Source organism: Sceloporus undulatus, chromosome 2, assembly GCF_019175285.1.
Source record: "Sceloporus undulatus isolate JIND9_A2432 ecotype Alabama chromosome 2, SceUnd_v1.1, whole genome shotgun sequence".
NCBI classification, from domain to species: domain Eukaryota; kingdom Metazoa; phylum Chordata; class Lepidosauria; order Squamata; family Phrynosomatidae; genus Sceloporus; species Sceloporus undulatus.
The window spans coordinates 216188246-216206121 of record NC_056523.1 but is presented as its reverse complement, the minus strand read 5'-3'; the positions used below and the strand labels follow the sequence as shown (position 1 = coordinate 216206121).

The following is a 17876-nucleotide window of genomic DNA, read 5'->3' as shown; positions in this document are numbered from 1 at the left end:
AGATAGATAGATAGATAGATAGATAGATAGATAGATAGATAGATAGATAGATCTGTAAGTTTGGCCACCAAAATGGAAATCATAAGGGAAGTGGAGGCTGGTGAAGGGGGGGGATGCCTAAAGGGATTTTGAAGAACTTTCAGGTCTCTAGAAGGTTCAAACTGTTTCTGTTTACTTATACTTATTACTTTTGAATAAAATGTTTGTGGAAGTATGTTGAATTTTTATGTGATTCAGAAATCTATTCCTGTTCTTTCCGTGTTATTTCTGCCTCTGGTACAAGTTTTTGTTAATGAAGTCATGCCCAGGAATACATCTACTTTCTTAATGAGATATGCTTCTACACTGCTTAGTAGTACACTTTTCCCTCCATATTCACTGGGGTTAGGAGCATAGAACCCCCGTGAATGTGGAAAAACTGCAAATAACAAAAACAACAACACTGTTTTGACCTGAGAGAAAACCTCTCTAGGAATCTCTAGGTTCTCCAGTGCAACTCTATGGTCAACATCTGCCAGACAGTGAGGACAGAATTGCATTGGAGGAGCTACAAATGCCTAGTGGAGTGTTCTCTCTAGGAATCTCTAGGTCAGTGATGGTGAACCTTTTCGAGGCCGAGTGCCGAAACTGCAACCCAGAACCCACTTATTTATTGCATAGTGCCATGTCTCTCTGGCTTTCTAGTAGCAAACACTGGCAAACTCTGTGCTGGGACAATGGCACATGTGCCCACAGAGAGAGCTCTGAGTGCCACTTCTGGCACACGTGCCATAGGTTCGCCATCACTGCTCTAGGTCCTTCAGTGCGACTTTTGGTTAGTTGATCATAGAGTTGCACTTGGAGGACTTAGATATTCCTAGAGAGCACATATTAATAAAATCTATGAATAATCAAATTCGTAAAAGTCAAAGCTGCCAATGTGGAGGGATGAGTGTAGTATGAAATATAATGGAAATATTGGAATTAAAAATATTGTATTCTTTCCTCTGTGGTTCAAATTTAAAACCTTGTACTTTTTTGCCTTTTGCTGTGTATAGGCACAGCATGCAAGCTTGCAGTTGGATTTCAATTACAGTGTCACATAAAGACTAGCACATACTTTGAAAATTCATATTATTAGAGCCAAAGCTCAAGGGATTTTTTTTAACATTTGATTTGCTGATCTCCCCATCCAGTTACATATTGTATGTTTGCTCCTTGTAGTTTGTAGTTTACTGTATATAAACTAGAGTTTGGAGTGTATAAATAGTACAGTTTGCAAGACATTCTGTAATGAAATAACTTGGTTAGGTCACTGATAAAATGGATTGTAATATTTAAAATTTTACGGACCGCAGAGGTCACAATGGAATAACTAATTTTTTTGAAATGATTCCTCTGACAAAGCAGATCACTGATCTAACCTGGGTTTGTTCTACCAGTGAGGGAGTGGAGGGGGCAGGAAGATGGTTTAAGTTTAAGATCTTGGCCGGATTTAACTCTTGGAGCTGCTAGTGTCTTTTGAAATGGGTCCAGAAAGTCACTTTATGGATACTTTGTTAAGCAGAATATAGAACCAAAACACTGCATGCTGCAAAGAGAACAACACCATTCAAACATAGCTGTAATTTGTGAAATGAACACAATCCTGCAGATTCAAGGTTTCAAACAATAGATACTTTAGGCCAAGTGAGCTAGCTGCTAAAAGATTCTAATAGTATAACATCAATATAATATTGATAAAAGTAAATGCTGAGCTTGAATATTAGCCTTCATGAAAACACGAGTGGGACAGATGCTCACTAATTGGAGCGAGACCAAGACAGACAGCAAGAGTGAAAGTTAATTTATGTTTGACGGGCCATGAAATAACTTTTTCATTCTGGCCCTAGCTTGCCAGTCTTAATGTCTGTTAATGTGAATTGCTGGACTAAGCACTTCCATCTTCTATCACATCCTTAAGATGGTGAAGTAAAATGCAGCATTAGGTTGTACACACTTGTGAGCCATTTTGTGGGTTTAACTCCATTGAGGTCTCTTGTGATAAACACTTATTTGCTTTTCAAAATGGCATGCATGTGAACAAGCACATGCTAAGTTTGTATATATTCCACCTTGACCTTGTGTCTTGGGATTTTCCAGATGGCCCTGAAGATGATAGACTGATTTTCATTGTGGGTTCTTGCACTTCTCTGCTAGAAGTAAAAATTGTAAGAAAAAATTCCATCCAGTGTGAGTACCCCAAAATAACGTGAGGTGTTTTCTCTGTTCAGAATTTCTATGTTGGGGTAGTCCAGCAACATCTGGAGGGCTGCACAATTCTTGAACTTGCTGTATAAATGCTTAACAGTACTATACAGTACTATAGTCACATTGAAACACTCATTTGGGGGAGTGCTTATTAAGTTAAAGTATGAGATAAAATATGTTAGAGATAAACTTTTGTTTGGGGAAATTAGAAGTACTTAATTGAGGCAGAAGATTTAACTAGTGTCCTATAGTGAAGCCATAAAGATTTCTGTAAGTAGCTTGTTCAGCAACATAGACTGGGTTCTGCAAATTTGACATGCGGCGGTATCTTGTGACTGATGGGCTTATTATATAAATCTATTATTAATGTGTGTTGCGGTGTTTGAGAGAAAGGTATATGCCATGTGCTGTAACTCTTATGTACAAATTGTTGATATTGATTCAGTTGACATTCTGGATATGGAAGGTGATAATGTTGGAGGTGTGTTTACAGATCTTAGAACCCAACAAGGAAAAAACATAAATCTGCATGAACAATGTGAATGTGAGTATGGAAATGCCCTACTTAAAAAAAAGTGGCATCATCAATTGTATGCCAACAAAGTTTGGGACTTCAAGTATAGTGTGTGGTAAATTTAACCTTGTGAAACATTTGGAGTATCATATAAATTGTGAAGGTGAAACTGCACATTCTTTAAGATCACAAGTGAACTGCAGGTAGGGATGCCATATCCCGCCTGTAGGTGGGACAATCCCTGTTTGGGTGGTGCCATCCCGGTCCCGGTCCGGTTTGGCGCCAAAACCGGGACGGCACCACCTGCAGCCACCTCCGCGGGCCCCGCGGGGTCCTCCAAGGCCTCACTGAGGCCTGGGAGCGCTCTCTGCGGTCGGAGCTCCAGCCGCGGAGACGCTCTTTCCCAGGCCCCAGCAAGGCCTTGGAGGCTTCACTGAGGCCTGGGAAGAGGAGGAGGCCGCTTGCCACTGTGGCGATGGCCGCGATGACAGGCGGCCCCCGCGCCCCTTCCCGGCCTGAGAGGAGGCCGAGGCTTCCTCCCAAGCTGGGGAGGAGGACAAGGTTTTAAAATGTAGGACCTTTTTTTTTAATTTGCTGGCCAGGAAAAAATTTTTAAGGTCCTACATTTTTAAACCTTGTCCTACATTTGTCCCGGTTTGGAGGTCCTCAGGTATGGCAACCCTAACTGCAGGAAATTTATTATGGACACCAAGAACAGCTGGTTGCCTCGTATTTTCATTTTCTGGGACCAACTGTCTCATAATAAAAACATTTTCTGAAGATGCCAGCCACAGATGCTGGCGAAACGTCAGGAAGAAACTCTTCTAGAACATGGACACATAGCCCAAAAAACCCACAAAAAACAACATTCAGATAGTTAGCAGTTTCCAGCTAGTTCCTCCATTTACTGAAAAGATCAACTTTCAGCAGCTTTATAGGTTTTATTTTATTTGGCAGTAATTGAAGTGGATGGATAACAACAGTCTGGAGTTACCAAAGTAAAGTGGAGAGCTAGCTGGTATAATGTAAGGAAAAGAAATACATGCTTCCTCCAGGTTTTGATGCCTCACTTTCCCACAACTTGCTCTTTAAACACTTGCAAATTAGAGACAAATTTCATTAATTCATTAGGGCTCCACTCATTTGTTAGTTCTTCTTGCCTATGAGGCTCGCTTGGGACTGCTCACACATGCTCTGTCTGTGCATATGTGTGTGTATGTGTGTGTGCATGTATCTATATAGATTAATATGTGTTACTTACATTATCAGGGGCTAAAATGCATTTGAAAACTAAAAAAAACCTGGATTTCGGTTTCAACAAATTGCACTTTTTGACAGTCCTCTGGTCCCTAACCCATCAGATATGTGGGGGGCTTCCTGTGCAAAAGGGGGACAATTATGACAGCAGGACAGAGGCTGCATCCACACTGCAGAAATAATCCAGTTTGACACCACTGTCATGGTTCAATGCTATTGAATTCTGGGAACTGTAGTATTGTGAGACATTTAACCTTCTCTGTCAGAGAGCTCTGGTGCCACAACAAACTACAATGCGCTGAATTCCATAATAACATTGAGCCAAGACAGTTAAAGAAGTGTTAAATTGCATTATTTCTGCAGTGTAGATGTAGTCAGAAAAGGAACATTTCTAGGGGCCAATAGGTTGAGATGTAATGATTTGTGTTATTATCTTTCCTGGTTTTTCAAAGCTCCAAATTATGTTTAGGGATATTTTTCCTTCCTTTACAGAAGTAGTTTGTTCCTTACCTGAAAAGTGAGGAATGTTTTTAAAAGTGGTACACTTGGTAATCACTTGGATTATGACAGTTCAGTTAGATGTGTTCAGTCCTTTACTTTTTAAATATTTCCTCACTCTCTCCCTTATATTTCTACATCCTCATCCTCCTTCCAAATGTTTCTTTAATGGTCTTGTTTTGTATTTTAAATTCTCTCTAGAGCTTTAGCAACAAACCTGAAGTTTCCCCTGCTGGGAAATATCAGCCCATCCCCATACAGTAATCAGACTTCAGGGAAGGAAAGCTTCCAGTCATGCCCCCTCCAGTCTTTCCTTCTGTGGCCTGTGTGTATGTACACACACACACACACATGTATTTGTGTGTATATGTGTACACATACACACAGAGACACTTTTATCTAGATTCTTTGTACTAAGGTAGTAGGTTCCAGCTCCATGCCAGTAGTTAATTTCAACTGGGACTGAAAGTGCAAGATTGGGAAAAGAAGGGCCAGAGATGTTATAGAAAGCTTTCTTTTACTTGACTACTAAGGTTGACTAGTGTGCTTGGAGAGGCATTAGTTTCTCTTGCTGTGCTGCCAGGGGCTACTGGAAGGTGTAGTCCAACATCTGGATAGCCACATGATTCCCATGCAATAGCAATAGCACTTTACATTCCTATGCTGCTTCGTAGTGAACTAAACATTCTCTAAGTGGTTTACAATCTGTAAGCCAATTGCCCCAAACAAGCTGGGTCCTCATTTTAGCAGCCTACAAAAGGATGGAAGGCTGAATCAGTCTTGGAGCCTTGTGGGTTTGAACTCACAATGTTGTGGCTGTAGTACTGGCATTTAACCATTGCACCATCAGGGCACCATGCAGTTTCTTTCCTCCTGGATTGGGATTTCTGTGTAATCATTATTTTATTGTAACATTATGGCACAGTGGTTTTTATTGTAATGTTATGGCAAACAGGCCTCACCTGGAATACTGTGTCCAGTTCTGGACACCACAATTCAAAAAGGATGTTGAGAAGCTGGAGCATGTCCAAAAGAGGGTGACTTAAATGGTGAAGGGCCTGGAAACCATGCCCTATGAGGAGAGACTTAGGGGGTTGGGTGTGTTTAGTCTGGAGAAGAGATGGTTAAGAGGTGATGTGATAGCCCTCTTTAAGTATTTGAAGGGGTGTCATATTGAAGATGGAGGAAGCTTGTATTCTGCAGCTCCAGAGACTGGGACCTGGAGCAATTCATTCAAACTACTGGAAAAGAGATTCCACCTCAACATTAGAAAAAAATCTCTGACATTGAGAGATGTTTGACAGTGGAATACACTTCCTTGGGAGTGTGGTACTCCTTCTTTGGAGGTTTTTAAACAGGGGCTGGATGACCATCTGTTACAAGGAGGGTTTTGATTATGTGTTCCTTGGGGTCTCTTCCAACTCTATGATTCTTTGAATCTGTGGTTCACAGTTTTGTGGTGTTAACCATATTTGTCCTATTCATCGTTTGAAGGATCCTCTTGATTGAGTCATTATGTTAACAAAAACATGGTTAGTTCAAGCCTACATTGAGCCATGAAATTTGCTGGATGATTTTGGGTCAGTTAGCCCGATCAATCATACAGAATTGTTATGAAGATGAAGTGAAGAAGCAGAGAGCTATTGGAGAAAAAGCCAGGTTATACACTCATCCCTCCCTGTTCATGGACTTGGAGTCCACGATTTTTGTCCTTCACAGACAGAAAGTGAGGGAGAAAAGGAGTGAGGAGCGCACCACAATTACAGTTGTCCCTCCATATTCGCTAGGGTTAGGGGAACAAGACCCCCGTGAATATGGAAAAACCGCAAATAACTAAAACACCATGTTTTTACCTGAAGGACACCTCTCTAGGAATCTCTAGGTCCTCCAGGTAGGGTTGCCATAAGTGAAGACCTTCTAACCGGGACAAATGTAGGACGACATATCAAAATGTTGGACTTTTTTTTTTTAAACAGTCCTACATTTTGATATGTAGGCCATGCCGGGGCCGAGGAGGGAGCATCTCTGCGGCTGGAGCTCCAACCGCGGAGAGCCCTCTCAGGCCTCAGCGAGGCCTTGGAGTACCCCGTGGCTGGAGCTCCGGCCGTGGAGCCGCCTCCAAGGCCTCGCCGGGGCCTGGGAGGGCTCTCCGCGGTCCGAGCTCCGGCCTTGGAGGACCCCGCGGCCAGAGCTCGGACCACGGAGAGCCCTCCCAAGCCTCAGCGAGGCTTTGGAGGACCCCACGGCCACAAAGAAGGCGCGTGCGGGGGCGGAAGTGGCCGCGGGGAGGGCAGTCCCGGTTTTGGCAGGAAACCGGACCAGGCCGGCACCGCCAAAAGCAGGATTGCCCCGCCTACAGGCAGGATATGGCATCCCTACCTCCAGGGCAACTCTGTGGTCAATGTCCAACATACACTGACCATAGAATCGCACTGGAGTAGCTACAAATGGTCTTTCAGTGCAACTTTTGGTTAAAGTTGATCACAGAGTTGTACTGGAGGACCTAGACAGTCCTAGAGAGAATGTATTAATGGAATCCATGAATAATCAAAGCCGCAAATATCAAAGCCGCAAATATGGAGGGATGACTGTATAACCAATGGGGCTTGAATATCCGCAAAATTTCCAATTTGCGGGGGGTCCAGAATGGATCCCCCATGAATCGTAAAGTGCACATGTAAGTGTAACAAATATGTCCCTTTTAATAATGTTCTCTTTGTTGTAGTAGTGCTTGTTTTGTGAGTATGATTTGTGTATCCATACTTGGATAGGCTTTACAGTCAAAGGTAATGTAGAGTTGTGATTTCAGTGTGGTTGAAATCAGAGTTGCTGCCAGGATAAAATGGAGAGCTGGAAGAAAGGAATATGTTTCCCTGAGTCCCTTAGAGGGTCCGTGGTCAACAAATGTAATAAATAATCACAGTGTGTAATGACAATAGTATAGTTTCTTATGGCTGCTGTAAAACTGAGGGTGTAGTAGTTGTACAATCTTGTTCTAGGGGAAATTGTGCTGGATTCATGTTTTAACATTCTGTTTCCAAAAGAATGTTGCTCTATGTTTTATTTATCTGTTTAGGTAAGATACTAGAATCAAAAGTCATGAGATGAACTGATCAGAGGCTCTGAACAGAAAAACAGAAGTGGTCTTTCATATACAGCATGTAAATTACATAGGGCTGCAAAACTGAGGCTCATAAAAACTTTATGCTGATTTTATAGGAATTTGGTGTTCTAAATCCCAAAATGACCTCAGTTTTGCTCCATCATGTATAGTTTTTTCACAGCTTGCTTTGGGCTTTTTATGTTGTTAAAAGGGGACTGAATGACCTCATCCTGCAAAGAGTAAGAAAGGGGCGAAAGCGTTCTAATAGACTTTCGAAACACTTTAATTCGATAATACGAAACTCAAAAATCTTGTCAAAAGCACTGAAAGAAATCACACAGAAACATCGGTGTCCACATATAATCAAAGCTGAATAACAACTGAATTGTTAAATATACTAAACTTGTGAAAGAAGTGTGTGTGGTTTGACATTCTTACCTTGTTTTTCAAATTCAGCATCTAGAATACATTAAAAACAGCTACAATATTGGGGAAATCTTTCATTGCAGACCTGTGTTATTTATACAAGACGTGAAATCTGTTGTACACTACAGCTGGCCCTCCATATCCACGAATTCTTTATCCACAGATTCAAGCATCCACAGTTTGAAAATATTCAAAAAATATTTAAATTCCCAAAAGCAAACCTTTCAAAACACTTTAATTCGATGATATGAAACTCACATAATTGATTTTGCTGTTTATATAATGGACCCCATTTTTTATGCCATTGTATTTAAAGGGACCTGAGCATCCACAGATTTTGGTATCCACGAGGGGTCCTGGAACCAAACCCCAGCGGATACCAAGAGCCCACTGTATAGGGGTGGCCATCCAGATGTTGGACCAGAACCCCTAGTATTCCTTACTATTCGCTGTCCTGGCGAGCGCTTTTGGGACTTGCAGACCAGCAACAGCTGGAGGATGACACAATCCTCACTATAAGAAGGGGTGACCGGTGACCAGGGTTTGGACATTTTTTTTTCCTCTCCTCCTCATGTGTATCACTTACAGATGAGGAGACTCCCTGGTACATTAATCAAAGAGAAGGTTAACAATGATCACTAGTCCTTTTTGCTATATGTTGCTGTCATAATCAGAAGCAGTATCCCTCTGAAATATCTGCTGCTGTGGGGAAAAAGTCGCTGTTGTGTCCTTCTTGTGAGCTTCCCATAACTTGACCATGAAAGAATTAGGATACTGGACTAGATAGTTCTCCATTTGCACTGATCCAGCAGCACTCATCTTCCATTCTTGTGGGTTTAGGTGAGTAGGCTTTCAGGTCATTGGGAGTTTAGATGAATCAGATGTTCAATACTAGCAAGAAGAAAAAAAGTATATATGGGTTTTACGTACATAGTATTGAGTGTACATAAAACTGCTGTAACTTTTTAAAGATGACTTGTTTTGCAGTTCCGGAATTTTGAAATGGATTTTATTTGAAGACCATGATTGGCTTTTATAGAGCTGATGTGGTATCATTTTGTTTTGTGTATTGACTTTGTTAAGTGATGAGGAAGGATTTTTTTTAAAATGTCAAAAAATCCCGTGTGTGAGTGTGTATTTTTGCAGACAAATGTATTTTAAAGATTTAGTTTTCTGCTGTTGACTCATCTCACTTTTGAAATAATTCTTTAAACGAAACATTTTACATTATACCACCACCACCACCACCACCACCACCCCATCCTGTCAGCTTTGCAGAAAGGGCTGGCGTGCATTGGGAATGGTTGGTACAGTTATTGCATATAAATTGTGCATGAAACAAGTGACAAAATTGTCTCAAATTAAGTTATTCAAAAGCACTTCAGTATGCTGAACGTCTCATCTGGGGCTGGCTATAGCATTAGTCAGAGTGAAGCAGCCACCTTGACAGTACATTTTCAGTAGTATGAAGAGGCAGCAAATTGTTATTAATTCATTATTGATTTTTTTTCTAATGCTAGGAAGATTAATAGAGATTCTTGCTGTCCAAATCATATGGTTGGCTTTGGAAATAATTCATCACTATTGTGTGGAGTGGGGAATAGAAGCGCCATTTGCTCTTCAACCTCAGGCAGCAAAATGTTTTTGGACGGCTCCAGCCTTATTCTTAAGGAAGAGCTACAAATGAGCTTTTAAAAGTAGGGGTTGTGGGATGGAAAGAAGATGGCATCAACTTTTTTTAGACAATGCATTTCTGGAGTAGCAGCCACCTCAGTTCTTTTGTACCCCAGATGTTGTTATTTCTTTCTCCCAGAGTGCTGTCAGAGTCCTTTAGTCATTAAGAATACCTTGCTGTCGTTTTCTCAAGGCACTAAGACTCATCTCCATAGTGAGTGGGGAAATGTCACCTCTAAAGTGATTCTGGGTTTTCTTTTCTACAACAGGAGATGTTTGCACCTTATTTTCTGAACAGGGCTGACATGCAATGACACAGTTAGAGGCTTCCCTAAGCGAACCTTATGCCCATTAGAATGCTGGCCTCTTGTCTCCTGGTAAAAAAAATAATTGGCAGCTCCCTGGTTTGAGCTGTGTGTACTCTATTGTTGTGGTATATTTTCTCTGGGCCATGACCAGGCTATTGCTCCTTGATTAGAAGACACTTCTCTGTGGGCCCTATGACAGGGTTTGAGCTGAGAGGAACAGTTCCTGGGAGCACAGGAAATAGTTTTCTGGCAGTTGGTTATTTGCCATTATTAAAAGTGGCAGTTCATTAAAGTTTGAAATGTCAAGTGGAGAAATAATTACTTAAGAATGGGCAAGCTGGTACACCAGATTAGAGTAACTGAATACATTTTTTATTTGTCCCACAGATTGATCATATTGTACACAGATCTGGATTTCATAGATGGCATTAGTTGTGCACATGGGCTGCCATACTGATCTGTTTTTCTATCTTGCTAAGAGATAAAATAGTGTGTGTGTGTGTTTTCTCAAGGGATAGGTTGATTTCTCAGACAGTAATCACTTAACATCATATGCCTTTCATTTTGCACCCCTTTCATTCCCCACCCTTCTCCGCTAATGCTAAGACTAGAAGTAGGAAAAGATATTGTTTTGGTCATCAGCTCTGAATTTCCCAGCTAGTGGTGCCACAGTTATCGTCCAAGGAAATAACATAAAACTTTGTTAGTGCTTTTCTAAGATAAGCATTTCTCCCTAGGAGGCGGCTATACTGTACCTGTGCACCATATCTTCATTGACAACACACAGGATCAGCTTCACTGGGCACTAAGCCACAAATGTTGTCGTTGTTGTTAACTACCCTTCAACTGAACTGACCCTGACTCATAGCAACGCTGTGGATGAGACTTCTCCAAGACTCCCTATTCTCAGCCTCTCTGCTCAGGTCCTACAGGTTCAGGCCTGTGCCTTTCTCACTTTCTACCACCCTCTACCTTTCCTTGCACCATTGTCTTTTCTAGTAACTTATGCCTTCTCATGATGTGGCCAAAATATGACAGCTTCAATTTGATAATCTTGGAGCCCGAACAGACAGGCCAAAATAAAGCTGCTTTGGGTCTCTTTGGAGATATGCTGTTTAAATAATACACGCATCTTAAGAGTCCAGAAGCTGCGCCAAAGCCACACTCCAGTCCTTAGGATTGTCTGTGTTGAATTTATGCTGATCCTTTGTGATCATTATTTTTGTTATCTTTATTTTCAGCATTAAGCCTTTTCACTTTCATCTTTGACTTTTTTAGTAATTATTCCAAATCTCTGACGTTTTCTGCTAGTAGTATGGTGTTATCTGCATACCTTAGATTGTGGATGTTCCTTCCTTCTATCTTCACTCCTCCCTCTTCTGAGTCTAAACCTGCTTTTCATATGTTATTTTCAGCATACCACATATAATGGAGCAGGCTTACGTGTGCATGCAGACACATAAGTCTGCTCCATTATATCTCAGAAAAATAAAAAGAACATGGGACAAAATATAGTCAAAGAAATTTATCAGTTTTGGCTATTAGCATGCTGTACTTTTTAAATATCCAAGTCTGTGAAAAGGTTTTGGATAAAAATGTGTTGTGGAACAAGTAAGCAGAATTAAGTGTACTGCTATTTTAATTATATAGGGCTTTATTTTGGAAATTCTTCAATTGTCTCTGAAGTTTGAACTGGAAAAGTAGCAGAGGGGAATGAAGTAAGGGAATATTTCCCTTTGCAATCAGTTTCCTTTCTTAAAATAGGGTTGGAGGGCTTTCACCTTCCAGATTCCTTAATCTTGGTTATGCTAGAGTAGTGATGGTGAACCTTTTAGAGGCCGAGTGCCCAAACTGCAAACCAAAACCCACTTATTAATTTCAAAGTGCCATGTCCCTCTGGCTTTCTAGTAACAAACTCTAGCAAACAGTGCTGGGGCGATGGCACATATGCCCACAGAGAAGGCTCTGAGTACCACCTCTGGCACGCGTGCCATAGGTTCGCCATCACTGTGCTAGAGGATTCTTGGAAGTTGCAGTCCAACATCTGAAGAGCCACCCATTCCTCACCCCTGCTCTAAAACTTAATGCTCCCACCAGCTAAGTATTTTGGACTTTCATTTGGCAGATGGTCCATCCCAAGTTGGAAAGAGTTTAAATCAGAGCTAGTGTATGTTGGTTGCTTAAGGCTGTTTTTCCAGATATGTTGTCATAGCTACACACTTAAATGGCAGATACCATGCTTTCACATAGAATGCTTTGCAAACAGAAAATCCAAGAGTAGTTGCTTGGATTCTGGAAATTTTAGGTAACTGTTCCTGCCTGCACTCACCTTGATACATAGTTGTCACTTCTTTACAACACATTTGAACAGATGGTGAAAGAAAATCTGACTTCTGAATGGAAGTTAACTGATACAAAAACAACAGAGAGTCTTGTGGTACCTAAGAGACTTAACAGGTTTATAGTGGCATAAACTTTCATGGACCAAAGCTCACTTTCCTCGATGCATGAACTGGTAAAACCTGCAATGTCAACACAGAGCAAATCATTCTCTTTCCATCTTTTAAAGCACTCAGGCTTCTTGCAAATAGAGTTTTGAATGGTGTAGTTTGGAATGGGGGATTCATTTATTATTTACAGTTAGAATTCTGTTTTTTAAATCCAGTGTAAGTCTTTTTTATTCCTGTTTATGTTTGGTCCCCCAGTAGACAGACCTAGGGCTACATATCTTTTAAAAGTATCACCCCCTGCTTGACTCTAAATTCTTTTTTTCACCCTTACAGCAAGGCATTACTTAAGACCTTCCTAGCAATGAGGCAAAGCCAACCCACCTTGAGGCAGAGGGCTATGCTTTAGCTTCAACCATGCTAATTTAAGATAGTATGACAGTGGCTTAGGCCAACCCATAATTTTAACTGGAAATCAATAATTTCACCATATCTGTCCTCAAGAGATATTGTGAGGATATTTAATAAAGATAAATCTTCTTTTGCCAAAACCATCATTACCATTGATGATCTGCTGTCTTGTCAAGGGAGTCACTGGCCACAGGTAATGTCCAGAATATCAGAAAATACTTTGCTAGAGTGAACTAGGCCATTGCTTCTCAATGTTTGGCCCTCCAGATATTTTGGCCTTCAACTCCCCAAGTCCTTGATGATGGCACATGTTGGCTGGGGCCTCTTGGAGTCAATAGATAAAACAGCTAGAGGGCTAAAAAGTTTGTGAACCACTAGACGTTCTTTAAGTTATCTTGGAATAATTTGGCTTTTTCTCTACTGAGTTGGAGAACTGCAGGAATACAATATCCAGAGGCCTTCTCTTGCAAATGAACATTACAAATGCACACTGCCTGTGCTCATGAGAGATCTGTGCTACAGTTTAGCCACCTGCTTAACAGCATGTATAAAAAAGGGCAAAAAGCAGTTAACACTCTTTCAAAAGGGAAAGTGCAGATGAAAATAAGCTTAATTCTCAATTTTAATCCGTTCTGAATACATTAATCCATTTGATGTCTTAGCCATATTTCTAGGAACTGCAATGATTTGGAGGGAGTGGGATGCTTGCCCAGTATTGCTTGTCCAATATTATTGTGCAGTAAATGTTAATCCAGAGATCAGAATCAGAATTAACTTTATGTATTTAGGCTGAGATAAGTTTTAAATAAGATTTTTTGTTACATAAGTACTTACATAAATACAAAGAGGTTTGTAGTTACCATGATAACTATCAACTGCATGGACAAATTCAGCTTTTCTTTCCTTTTTTTTTTTGTTGGCTACTTGCCATTAAAAAAGCAAAGCAACTTTTTCAGCAACATCCTTCGGAGTCAGAGTGGGCAATATGTTGCCCTCCAGGAGTTGCTAGATTGCAGCTCCTGTCTCCCTTCACTGTTGGCTATCTGGCTGTTAAGAGCTGCTAGTCAATAAAATCTGGAGGATTAAGGTAAAATTGAGATTGTTCAAGATTATTAGTTTAGAAATTCACAATTTGGTAAGGGGATGCCCTAAAAAGTTAACTGGTCTAAGGCCTGATTGCAATTGCATATATACCACTGAAAATCTGTTTTATAATAATTCTACAAGCCAGGGTGGGTTGATTCGTGAACTATGGCTCTGAAGACCAGGGTTTGTATCCCAGCTTGGCCATGTAAACCCACTGGGTGACTTTGGGCAAGTCAAACTCTCTCCACCTCAGGGGAAGACAATGGTAAACCTCCTCCAAAGAAAATTTGCCCAGTAAACCCCATGATAAGTTCGCCATTGGGTCGCCATAAGTTGGAAACTGCTTGTAGGCACATAACAACAAACTCAGAATCAAGCTGGAAAATAAGCATTTAATGTGGAAACAAGAAAATAAGCATTTAATGTGTAGATTGCATGTGAAAATGTAAAATATTATGTTTTGAAACCCCTAAACATTTATATATCTAAAACATGGAACCCCACCTTTTGCAAAATGGTGAAGATGTGGAAATTTTGCACGCCATTCGCAATGAGGCTTTGGACTGCTGTTTCTTAAATTGTAGTTCTCTGTGTTGTGCTTTACACTATCTTTTCTTTCTTTCTTTTTCTTTTTACTGTGAAACGGCTGTAAAAAAGGCTTGTGGTATTGCATGAAAGTAAGGTAATGGAAATGAAACAAGGACCCCCCCCCCCCCAATGTTTGCAAGTTCTTGGGCTTGCCTGAAGCAGCTCATTGTTTATATTTTGTGCAGCCATGACAAGAAGTGCTTCCCAGTAGCTGTGTTGAAACCAGTGAGTATGCTAGTGTGGTGACTCAGGCTGCAAGTGATGTGAACTGGCTGTAGTCCATGGACAAACAGCATCCAGAGGCCAAGTATTGGGTAGGGCTTGACATGTTTTTACTGAATGCAGAGTAGTGGCTTCATACCAGAACACTGTGTTTTCCATACTTCATGCTGAGCAGGGAGGAAAAGGAAGGGAGGTTGTGAGGGAGGAGAACGAGGGAAAGGGAAAGGGATGAAAGTCTAATCCAAGAGAATTCCTGTGGCATAATGGGACTGGCAGGGATTGCAGTGGAACCTTTCACAGGCTATACTTTAGGTTGAGGGACTACAGTGGCATTTTAATGTATGGATGGAGGAATGAATTGAAGGTCTCTCTCTTTGAGTTCAACACTGTTTTCCCTCTTTAAAACGTCTGATTGAAACTAATTAAAAAATAAAGAAGAACACACACCCAAAATCAACTATTATTCTATCACATGGCATGCTTTACTTTTTAGTATAGAGCAGTGATGGTGAACCTTTTAGAGGCCGAGTGCCCAAACTGCAACCCTAACCCCACTTATTTACTGCAAAGTGCCGTGTCCCTCTGGCTTTCCAGTAACAAACTCTAGCAAACTCTGTGTTGAGACGACAGCAGATGTGCCCACAGAGAGAGCTCTGAGTGCCACCTCTGGCACGCGTGCCATACATTCGCCATCACTGGTATAGATCCTAGTACTATTTGTTTGGGGCTGATTTTGTGTAAAAGTGATCTTGGACCGTTCCATTTCAGAAAGTATACATTATATTTTTAAAAATAAAAGTTTAACACACACACAAGAAAACACATTAAAATCAGTTCAGCTATCCTGTTTTACTAACAATGGTCCAAAACACACAGCAAAAATAGTCCAGTTTGAGACTGTTTTAACTGCCCTGGATCAATGCTAGGGAATTCTAGGAGCTGTAGTTTAGTGAGACATTTACCCTTCTCTGTCAGAGAGCTCTGGTGTGACAATAAACTACAATTCCCAGGATTCCCTAACACTGAGCCAGGGAAGTTAAAGCATTCTCAGACTGGATTATTTCTGTAGTGTGATTTGGATTTACGGTAATTAGCTTTAATGTATCTCTGTTAAAACGGATGCTAGATTTTTACATTATTTTATATAGTATAGATTAAGAATGTAGTAGTTTTCTTTAAGGAAAATGTTAACATTTTTCGTTACACATAAAACACACGTAGCACAGAAAGAGAGGGGTAGGAAGTGGAGTGTGGGGAGAGTGAACTTTACTGCAAAAACTCCTTAGAAAGTGACAAATAGGAAATACAAGAATTGACTTTATCAGAAAGCTTCAGAAAGAAAAATAGCAGAATTGCTGCACTTTTTGGCTCTTTCTGTGCTAAATAAGTACATTGAGATTGACAGCGGGAAATGAAATATCTACTAATGTTAAAACATTCAAAGCAGTTTGGAGATGCTCACAAGAAGTGTCTCTTGTCTTCCTCTCTATTCATTATTTATTGACATTTTTACTCTCTCCTCTAAGATGCTGGTTTGTCAGCCCCATACGAGGGTGTGTTTTGAACACACAGAGAGACAGGCACATGCTTATGAGTATCCAGTGAACCTTCATAGCTAAGCAATGTTTGGAAGCAGACGTTTCCGCAATTTTGCACCATTTTCTTTGCACTGTGGTTTCCCCAAGAAGTAATTCTGATAGTCTTTTGCAGGAAAAACAATCAAGAGTCCTGTGTGGTATCTTAAAGGCTAACACATGTCTTATGACATGTGCTCTTGTGGCCTACAACTCCCTTCATCACATGTATGAATTGTTTATCTAGAATTTCAGGTATATACGCACACAGTACACATGCTTGGAGATAGGACTGCAAGCAGTGAGGTCAGAAGAAAATTAAATGCAGAAAGTACTGATCAGAGTTACTACCGTTTCTCGTGACTTGTATTTGTGTATCTTGCTGGAAGTGCTAATATTAAGTCCGGGAACAAGTGCAAATTGTTAAATTGGAGAAGGTGTTTTGGCACTTTGTGAAGAAATGTCTAGCCACCTGTCCTAGAATTATAATTAAAGGTAGGAAACATGTTGGTTAGGCTTGGTTATAGTTGTTTGTGTTTTCAAACATACTAATTTTCTCCTCACTTTCCTTGCAGGTGGCATTGGTGCTTCCTTCCAGTGCCAGTTGATCCATCAAGACCACATCTGTACTGATGACAGTGACAAGGTAATGGAAATTAATACCTGAAGGCAACTCATTTATTTAAACGTCTGTCTGCTGTAATGGTAAACCCAGTTTAAATGAATTTCTATAGCAAAACTACGTACAGTATTTACCTTATGATGAAGTTGCAGTTCAGAACATGTTTTTGTTTATAAAACTATGGATGTTGTTTTTCCTAAGAAAGGACTATTGGTGCATGCTTGCAGATGATTACATGATCTGTGATGGATCATTCAGGCATAAAGAATTTATTTCCGTCTTCTCCCAGAGTACAGTGGTACAGTTGAGGTACCTCTGACTTGTAAAACATGAAGGAGTATTGAGGGGGAGAAATCCAGTCAGTTTCTTTACTAAGTCTTCCCTGTGATTCAAGCCTGAAGCTATTCACAAAGGAAGGTGTGGGTTTTTTTTAAATAAAAAATTGTATGTTTAAAGAGATGCAAACAGATGAAGATATTTATGCTGGTGATATAAATAAAAACACTTAATTTGTATGCATGGCAATTCTTCTCCCAGGCTGTGCACATGTTAAAGGTGTTTCAAAGCTTTCACTTGATTTTCAACTGGCAAATGACTATGAGCAATGGTATATACTGCTGTTTTGTGGGCTAAACTGAAACAGTTCAGGACTAGTATTGAGAACTTAACCGACCTTCCTGGAAATTGCTACTTTCATTCTGAATAAGCAAACGTCTAGCTCGTAACAGCTGTTTGACAATAGGGCTTCAGCGTCATGTGCAACTCCTTGCTCATTCTCACAGTAAACAACATTTAAATAAATAATGAAAACAACATTAGAAGTATTCTAAATCCTGAGGTTGCAGTGGATGGATTTCAGGCCTAATAGGCTATCTTTTCCCTTATGTGTCACCAGTAGATTTTGTTCCCCTTTTCTC

General features: G+C 40.5%; 1 protein-coding gene across 1 annotated transcript in view; it reads left to right on the top strand.

Annotated features, from left to right (window-relative positions):
- Positions 1–17876, top strand: part of RNF38 (ring finger protein 38) — a 120114-nt gene that overhangs the window by 56113 nt on the left and 46125 nt on the right. Inside the window, exon 2 of the mRNA XM_042449394.1 lies at positions 16913–16983. Within this exon, the coding sequence (XP_042305328.1) occupies positions 16913–16983 (71 nt within the window). The remainder of the gene's footprint in view (positions 1–16912; positions 16984–17876) is intronic.